This window comes from Danio aesculapii, chromosome 5 (assembly GCF_903798145.1).
Source record: "Danio aesculapii chromosome 5, fDanAes4.1, whole genome shotgun sequence".
Lineage (NCBI taxonomy): Eukaryota > Metazoa > Chordata > Actinopteri > Cypriniformes > Danionidae > Danio > Danio aesculapii.
In genome coordinates, this window is record NC_079439.1 from 43,228,958 (window position 1) to 43,237,747 (window position 8,790).

At 35.5% G+C, this 8,790-nt stretch overlaps 1 protein-coding gene across 1 annotated transcript; it reads right to left on the reverse strand.

Moving 5' to 3' along the window:
• Window positions 1–893: 893 nt before the first annotated feature.
• Window positions 894–5,628, reverse strand: si:dkey-3h3.3 (uncharacterized protein LOC100144568 homolog). Its single transcript, XM_056456987.1, has 4 exons — window positions 5,373–5,628; window positions 2,504–3,520; window positions 1,539–1,756; window positions 894–1,414 (listed from the first exon to the last, which is right to left on the reverse strand). Exons 1-4 carry the CDS (start codon window positions 5,388–5,390, stop codon window positions 1,345–1,347), a joined length of 1,323 nt encoding a protein of 440 aa, XP_056312962.1. The 5' UTR covers window positions 5,391–5,628; the 3' UTR covers window positions 894–1,344.
• Window positions 5,629–8,790: the final 3,162 nt, after the last annotated feature.

The window sequence follows — 8,790 nt, forward strand, 5'->3', positions numbered from 1 at the left end:
AATGGCCAGATTGGGTAGCTATACATGAACAAAGGAAAATTAAGACAACACAACATTTCAGTAGATTTAAGACTTTTAACGAGCCTGCGGACACCCTATACTAGACCTGTATAACTGCAAGTTAACTGTTTATTATGTATTGCCCACCCTATACACAACTCCTTAACTTTTCTGATATTGACTTTAATGTAATGATGTGCATCTTCTGTGCAGATGCTTTGGAACGATAACTTCTGTAATCGTGAATTTGTAAAACTATGTAGTACTATTGGCGACATGGTGGCTCAGTGGTTAGCAGTGGTCGTCTCAAGAAGGTCACTGGTTCGAGTCCTGGCTGGGTCAGTTGACAGTTTGCGGGTTTCCCCCACAGTTCAAAGACATGCTCTATAGGTGAAGTGGGTAAGCTCAATTGGCCAAAGTGTATGTGTGTGTATGGATGTTTTCCCAGTACTGGGTTGCAGCTAGAAGGACATGTGTAAAACATATGCTGGATACTGCAAGTTGGCGGTTCATCCTGCTGTGGGACCCCTGATGAATAAAGGGACTAAGCCGAGGGAAATGAATGAATGAATGTAGTACTATAAAAGTGTGTAACAAATATTAGAAAATAATCTTTTATTATTCGTAAAAGTTTATTTGAAGCTTTTTTTTTTTGTTGCATAATACAAAGATTTTATGACTTCAGAAAATACTAGTAAAAATGCATAAAATAATATAAAAATCAATTATTTAAAATAATACAACAAATAGGAATGGCATTTATTATTTGTTAGAGTTTATTAAAAGTTTTTTTGCATAATGCAAAGAGTGCACTTCAGAAAATATTAATAAAAAACTCATTAACAAATATAAAAATCATTCATAAAAAATAAAAATACAACTCCTGATACAATAGAAATGGATTAATGCTAATAAATGACTGTGCTTTCATAGAATACTTCAAATAACACAGAGTGAAAAAATCCTACATTTCTGTAGACTAATAAACTTATTTTATAACACTGTAATCACTGAATGAACATAGATGAGAAAATCTATTTACAGAGCTTCATACATATGTGGAACGGTGATTAAAGTAGATTTAAGATTTCTGTAAATGTGATGCCTCTATCATACTGATTTGTAACTAGAGGTTTAACCGCTTAACCCATGGGTTATATATCTATACATACTATACAGTTATAAATCTCTCTTATGATGCTTTATGAGATTATAATAACACAAACTAAAATATGCCCATTCGAATCCTAAACTGTTAATCCTTTATAGTGCTAAAAACTAAACAAAAGACTGCTTCAATAAATGTTGGTCATATGATAGGAATACAAGCTTCAGTCAGTTAAATCAGTAAATTCCTTTTGCTTTCAGTTCATCTTGCACTCGCTTCAGGTAGTCTGGATCTGGGTAACCGTAACTGTAAATGAAAAAATAACAGTAATTAAAAAAACCTTGTTAAAACAGTACTGGAATTAACAGGGCTCAGTCTGAGATTAGGTAAACACCTCAAAATGTTGACAACACCCAAAGTGTTTACTTACTGCGTGGGCCCTCCATCACGGGACGTCTTGTGGTGAATGTCATTCCAGGTCACCACGTTGTTCTTGCCAGTGGTGGATGATCGACCGATAGTGAAAGTGAGTCGCTGGTCGAACGCCCTCTGCAAAAGCTTGAGTACATGGTTCCCTTCTGTTGAGTCAGGGAGGTAAGCAATGCGGGACGCACCGTGGTATGACATGCCTGGGTTTGGGTGTTCAACCTGTAGGGAGATAATTAAAAACAGGTGTGACTGATTGCTATTGTGTTGAACAGCTTGAAGGAATAGATCAAAAATGAACAGTCAGTCATTATTTACTCATCATCCTCTTATTTCAAACCTGTTTGAGCTTCTTTCTTCTGTTGGACGCAGAAAGAAGATATTTTGAAGAATGTTGGATAACTGTGGTCATAGACATCCATACACTGTAAAACCAGACAGTCGACTATATCAAATGAAATGAGTGTAGTTAACTCAAAGTTGACTGAAAGCTAATTCTACTCATTTGAAAAGATTTTAAACTCAGTGTTGAAAGTAATGAGTTCACAGTACTCATATAGATAAGTTTTTTTTAACTCAAATAGTTTATTGCGATCGGTTTCCTCTAAAGTTTTGAGTTGCTTTAACTTATTGGGTTTTACAGTACTCAGTTGGTTTAAGTTCTCTTCATTTATTGGGTTTTACTGTGCTCAAATTGCTTCATTTACTCAAATGGAGTAAGTTCACAGTACTCATTAGGATTAGTTTTTGAACTTAAATGGTTTGTTGCAATCGGTTTCCTCAAACGGTTCGAGTTACCTTAATTTTCTGGGTTTTACAATGTAGTATTTGTTTTCCAACATTCTTCAAAATATCTTTTGTGTTCAACGGGGGAAAAAATCATAGAGGGTTGGAACCATTTAAGGGGGAGTTTATTTTGGGTGAACTATCCCTAATCTGATCAAATATAGAACACATTAGTAAACTCACCCCCTGGGATCCACTTGGTATATAGTAGGTGATGACGATCGTCTCTAATCTTTCGTATCCAGGTAAACCGGATTTGTCCCGTGATACTGTCATGGTTCCTCCTTTGGGTTGTGTCCCTGTGAGACTGCCGTATATTTCTCCACATATCGGGCAGGCTGGTTTCAACTGAAAAGCCCTCTTTAAACAGTCTTTGCAAAACCTGTGCTGGCATTTAGTTAACACTGTGGATTCAGGCATCTTGATGGTTTCCAAACAGATCGGACATGTCTCATCTTTGGCCTGGTCAGTTGTTTTCTCATGTTTTGCAGGTTGATTGCGAGGTGTGTCGAAGTCTTTTCTTCTGCTTGGGCTTTGGTGCAGTGAATACCTTCTCCAGTCACTCTCTTTCAAACATTTGTCAAATCTCTGAAGGCTGATAAAGTCACCAACTAGTTGCATTTGTTTTCTATCACTACTGAGATTGATTAAGAGTTCTGGAAACTCTGAAGAGCAAAGTGCAATAATATCTGGACTGTAAGCGTGGTTCCTGATTTGCAGCCCAGTTGCAATCTTTTGGTACAGTTTTATAAACTCTTCTCGTGCAAATTGAGCGTGAATGCTCTTACCAGTTTGAGACCTGAAGCTCAGAGAATTTTTCAATCTATTTATGGAAACTGCGTGCCTTTTTTGGATAGCTTCAAATTCCTCTGCTTTCTTTTCTTTGATGTAATGCATAACAGTGTCATCGACTTCAATTGGTTTAATTACTGAAGGGTCGTTTTGAGCTGATCTCAGACTTGCAGTGGTGTGGCTGCTCATACTCATTTCCTGTTGTTTTGGATGCTTTGGTCTATTATGTGTTGTTTGTAACTTTATACACGACTTATAAAAATCGTTAATATCTTGGAACTTCCCAGTAGCAATTAAATAGTCTCCTTTCTGAGTAACTCGTATGGTCTTTCCATTCAGGATGCTGGTCACTGAATTTGGTGGCTGAAAGATGGCTGGATGAATCTTAAGCTTAACTTCTGTAAATATCTGAAATAAACATGAAATTAACACAGTTTAGTTAATACATGATTAATCATTTAACTTGATAAATAAATGGTATTGAGCAATTCCATGCAAATGTCAACCTTGCCATGAAAACATTTTCACCAAAATGGGTTTTTTGTGTAAGCAAGTATTTTACAGTACTATAGAAATACTCAAAACTGCATCTGTCAATGTTTTCAAACTACTCTATTTGATTTACAAAAGTTACACAATTGGCAATTTCACATCTGTCACATCCATAATGGAGAGATGTCACATCCATAACGACACTTTTTCCTCATAAATGTGAAAATATTAAATAAAACCAATCATTTTTGTTTTGTAGAGAGCCAACTTATATTCTTTTGGGTTGTGCAGTTTAATTCACAAAATTTCTACAAAGTATACTATACTTATATATAAGTATATATATATATATATATATATACACAATGTATACTGTAAACCCGCAGACTTTTTTTTTTCACATCCATAACACATGTTTATTTTCCTCATTTAAAGTACAAAACATGTTTACAGATTGATATTTTTCTGGTCCCTTAACTCTCTGGCGAGTTGTTCTGGAAAATATAAACAAAAGTTTCAATATAATGTTATCATATGCTTTCTATGCAAATTTATGTTTTGAGTTTTTACTGCAAATGTCACATCCATAACGCTGGAATTGCTCTATTATATTAATACACTTTTGTAAGACTTTAATGATTTTTTAAAAACTTGATCAAACATGTCTAACCTTACAGTTTTAACCATGGATTTGTTACAAATAAATCCTAAAAACCACAGTTGTTGTACTGAAATTGTTTTGTTACCAGTGTTAGGGGTCACGCATTACAAGTAACGCGAGTTACGTAATAATATTACTTTTGTAAGTAAGGAGTAATAAGTAAATAAGTAATAATATTAGAGTTAGTTTTTTCATTAATTCATACGCTTTTATAAAATAATTTGCTGAATTAAAATGAGTGTAATCACAATGAATCACTCTTAATAACAAAATGAGCTCCCTGCAAGAACAGGCAAAAACAAAATGGCAGAGCCTTACATTTCTTTGATGGAAGAATTCTCATTATTTTGAACACTTGGAAGGAATGGGATTGCCTCAATGGACACTGATTTTACTGAGCTAATAAGACAAAAATACAAAAGTAGCAAACAGATTGCTTTCAACTTCCATTAATCTGTATATACGACATAGCATCAAGAACTTCTCAGGAGGTAACGCATCTAATTTTATTTTATTAGTTTTTATAAAAGGTAAAAGAAGGTTATACAGTGTGTCGTTAAATGCAGAGCTCCTCTATTAAAAATAAAGAAAGAAAAATACCCTGCAAGTTCTTAAAGAGATCAAGCCTCAGCCAGGTCAGAAAAAGTAGCTCAAAAGTAACGTAACACATTACTTTCCATATAAAGTAACTAAGGAGCGCACATAGTTACTTTTTTGGGGGAGTAACTCAATAGTGTAATGTATTACTTCCAAAAGTAACTTTCCCCAACACTGTTTGTTACACTAAACCGAATTTGACCGTGGTATTTTAAGTAAAACTGTCGTTATACGGATGGCAATCAATGGTACTAAATAAATATTTTAATATAATAAGATCACGGTTAAGAGCCGTGTAAAAAGTAAAAGACAAATAACTATATTCTACTGTTAACTTGCATAGTTTGGTCATATAATAAATTAATCAACAATTTAAGAGAGTAAGTTAATCCCCTCTAATATCAAACGCCCCTGAAGTTCAGTCATTAAATTACGTTGATAGGTTTTGTTGATAGGTTAAGTTGCTAGGTTTTTTCAGCATGTTTAGCAGCAGGTTAGCGATAATCTTACCTCTGGCAGGCTCATCATCTCGATCTGTGCCTGTGCGTCATTCAGTTGTCAGGGAAATCAAAACAAGAAAACGAGACACCAACTACAGCTTACAGCCGTCGAGGAGCGAATGGCAGAAAGTGCGCATTGTTTTCAAATAAGCTGCCCGGGAAAAGATAGTTTGTCTGGTCCAATGGCTCAGCGTAAACTTGAACTCTGATATCACTTTTTGATTGTGAAAAAGTGTGCTGTGCGTCGGTTTCACTTTTGAAACCAGGAAGTCATGCGCATTGTGTTCTTTGTGTTGCCAGATCCCACGATATTTTGCACACCAAAAGTCACTAGCCCTTATAAAAAAATATTTCATCAAATTCTAATATTTGGTTTATTTGTAGTCTTTGCGTATTTTCATGTTTAATTTGTTTAAATCAGTATTTTTTTTTTCAATCATTTTACAATTTTGGTTCTTTTAATTCTTTTATTCTGTTTTATTTGGTTTTATTTTATTTTTAAATGTAAATTATAAGCACTTTGCATGAGCTATAAATAGTTCCCCCAAACTAACCATATCCTTATGTTGACCAACAGTAATCAAAATACTACAAATAAATAAAAAGTTGCCAAAAATGCATGTTTGCTACACTTAACATTGCTGAAACTGGTGATAATAAACTACATAAAACTACACAATTTGTAAAAGTGTAAACAAAAGTGATCTGTTTAAAGTTCAGACCTAAAGATAAGACATTTGAAGAAAATCTTCAAATACATCAAGGGCAGACATTTCAAAAGAAGTGGACCTTAACCTTGACTAGCTGATTAAAAAAACGTTTATAGTTTGGAATAAAACTCTCAATAATATGAGTTGATAGACTATCAAAATCCTCTCTGCTCTTATTTAGTGGTGGTCCATCTGATTTTTTTCTCATTTTAGAATAGAATTTATTAATATGTTAACTTATTTTCATATTTTCAGTTTTATTTTAATTTTGTTTGTAATTTTTAGTTTAGGCTTGTTTTAGTTGGCTTGAAACTTTTTTCAGTCAGCACTTAGATTGATATTTAACACAGGCATGTAAATTAATCATAAACATACACACACACACACACACACACACACACACACACACACACACACACACACACACACACACACACACACACACACACATTGCAATAATGGTCTAAAAAGCATCTTGGTTCTGCAAAAAAATCTAGTCAATCAATAAACAAATAAAAAAGAGGTAGGTCTGTCTACATTCTGAAATTCATTTTTTGTCTTGAATACATGCACATGCTACAGAAAACTTCTATAGTTCATTCTGTCTGCACTCACCAAAATAGCATAAATGTACTACTAAGCATTTGTAAAACTTTTTAAATAAGGCAAAATAAATACATAAATACACATTTACACCACAAGAGGGGGATAGAGGCTCATTCAGATCAGATTCAGATACGAAGACAACATACACTCACCGGCCACTTTAGGTACACCTGTCCAAATGCTCATTAATGAAAATTTCTAATCAGCCAATCACATGGCAGCAGCTTAATAAATGTAGGCATGTAGATATGGTCAAGACGATCTGCTGCAGTTCAAATTGAGCATCAGAATGGGGAAGAAAGGTGACTTAAGTGACTTTGAATGTGGCATGGTTAGTGGTGCCAGACGGGCAGGTCTGAGTATTTCAGAAACTGCTGATCTACTAGGATTTTCACGCACAACCATCTCTAGGGTTTACAGAGAACGGTCCAAAAAAGAGAAAATACCCAGTGAGTGGCAGTTCTGTAGGCGCAAATGCCTTGTTGATGCCAGAGGTCAGAGGAGAATGGCCAGACTGGTTCCAGCTGATAGAAAGTCAACAGTAACTCAAATAACCACTCGCTACTCGCTACAACTGAGGTATGCAGAAGAGCATCTCTGAATGGACAACATTTTGAAACTTGAGGCAGATGAGCTACAGCAGCAGAAAACCACACCTGGTGCCACTCCTGTCAGCTAAGAACAGGAAACTGAAGCTACAATTCGCACAGGCTCACCAAAATTGGACAATAAAAGATTGGAAAAACGTTGCCTGGTCTGATGAGTCTCGATTTCTGCTGCGACATTCAGATGGTAGGGACAGAATTTGGCATCAACAGCATGAAAGCATGGATCCATCCTGCTTTGTATCAATGGTTAAGGCTGATGGTTGTGGTGGTTGGGCTCATTAGTACCAATTGAGCATCATGTCAACGTCACAGCCTACCTGAGTATTGTTGCTGACCATGCCCATCCCTTTATGACCACAGTGCACTCATCTTCTGATGGCTACTTCCAGTAGGATAACGCGCCATGTCAAAGCGCAAATCATCTCAGACTGGTTTCTTGAACATGACAATAAGTTCACTGTACTCACATGGCCTACACAGTCACCAGTTCTCAATCCAATAGAGCACCTTTGTGATGTGGTGAAATGGGAGATTCGCATCATGGATGTGCAGCCGACAAATCTGCAGCAACTGCGTGATGCTATCATGTCAGTATGGACCAAAATCTCTGAGGAATAGTTTCAGTATCTTGTTGAATCTACGCCATAAAGGATTAAGGCAGTTCTGAAAGCAAAAGGGGGTCCAACCCAGTACTGGTAAGCTGTACCTAATAAAGTGGCTGGTGAGTGTATCTTGGTAACACTTTATTTGAATGTGTTCTTGTTACTCTTGTTCAATGTACTTAGTAATTACAATTGATTATAAATTATTTCATGCTACTAAACCTATACTTAACCCTCACCCTCGCCCTATATGTGTAATGAACTAATATTGTGCAGTAGCTGAATAGTTACACTAACAAGGACACCTGAAAATAAAGTGTAATTGTATCTTATTTACAACAAAAAATAACATATGTTCTGTTCTCGTACTCCGATATCTTTGATCCTCAGAAACATTGCTTGGTTTTTCCTGAGTAAAGTGTTACAAATAAATCTTCAACTGACAAGAGGCATCACTGAATCTGACCTGACCTGATCACTGACCTGTGGATCATTTTCAACATCAGCTCATTTGTGATGGACCGGTCATCTGTCCAGTACATTATCTGTAAAACAGACAAGTCATTTACACTACATAGGTTTGCAATAGGTTCTAACATCCAATTTGATTGCAATAGTAAAGAAAGGGGGACAGATTTTATAAAAATCCTGTTATTTCCCTTTACATGTCAGCTTTTTCAATGCAAGGTTGCTGGTCATTTGTTTAATCCATTGGCCTCTTTACATTTTGAGGCTATGAATTGAATTGAATTTCCATCAGATTTACAGGATATATATAAAACAAACAGAATTTGGGAATTAAAGGTACATATTCTTAAGTTCATCAAGAAATAGTAAACAAGTGTAATATACATCCTCACAACTGTGTTAAATTTAGACTTATTGTCCCATGTTGTGTAATC

Excerpts from the sequence above, each read along its gene's own strand:
- si:dkey-3h3.3 (XM_056456987.1), bottom strand. Across the intron at positions 1,757-2,503 it reads TACCAAGTGGATCCCAGGGG|GTTGAACACCCAAACCCAGG; the intron begins GTGAGTTTACTA and ends ATCTCCCTACAG. Across the intron at positions 1,415-1,538 it reads CGTGATGGAGGGCCCACGCA|TTACGGTTACCCAGATCCAG; the intron begins GTAAGTAAACAC and ends TTTCATTTACAG.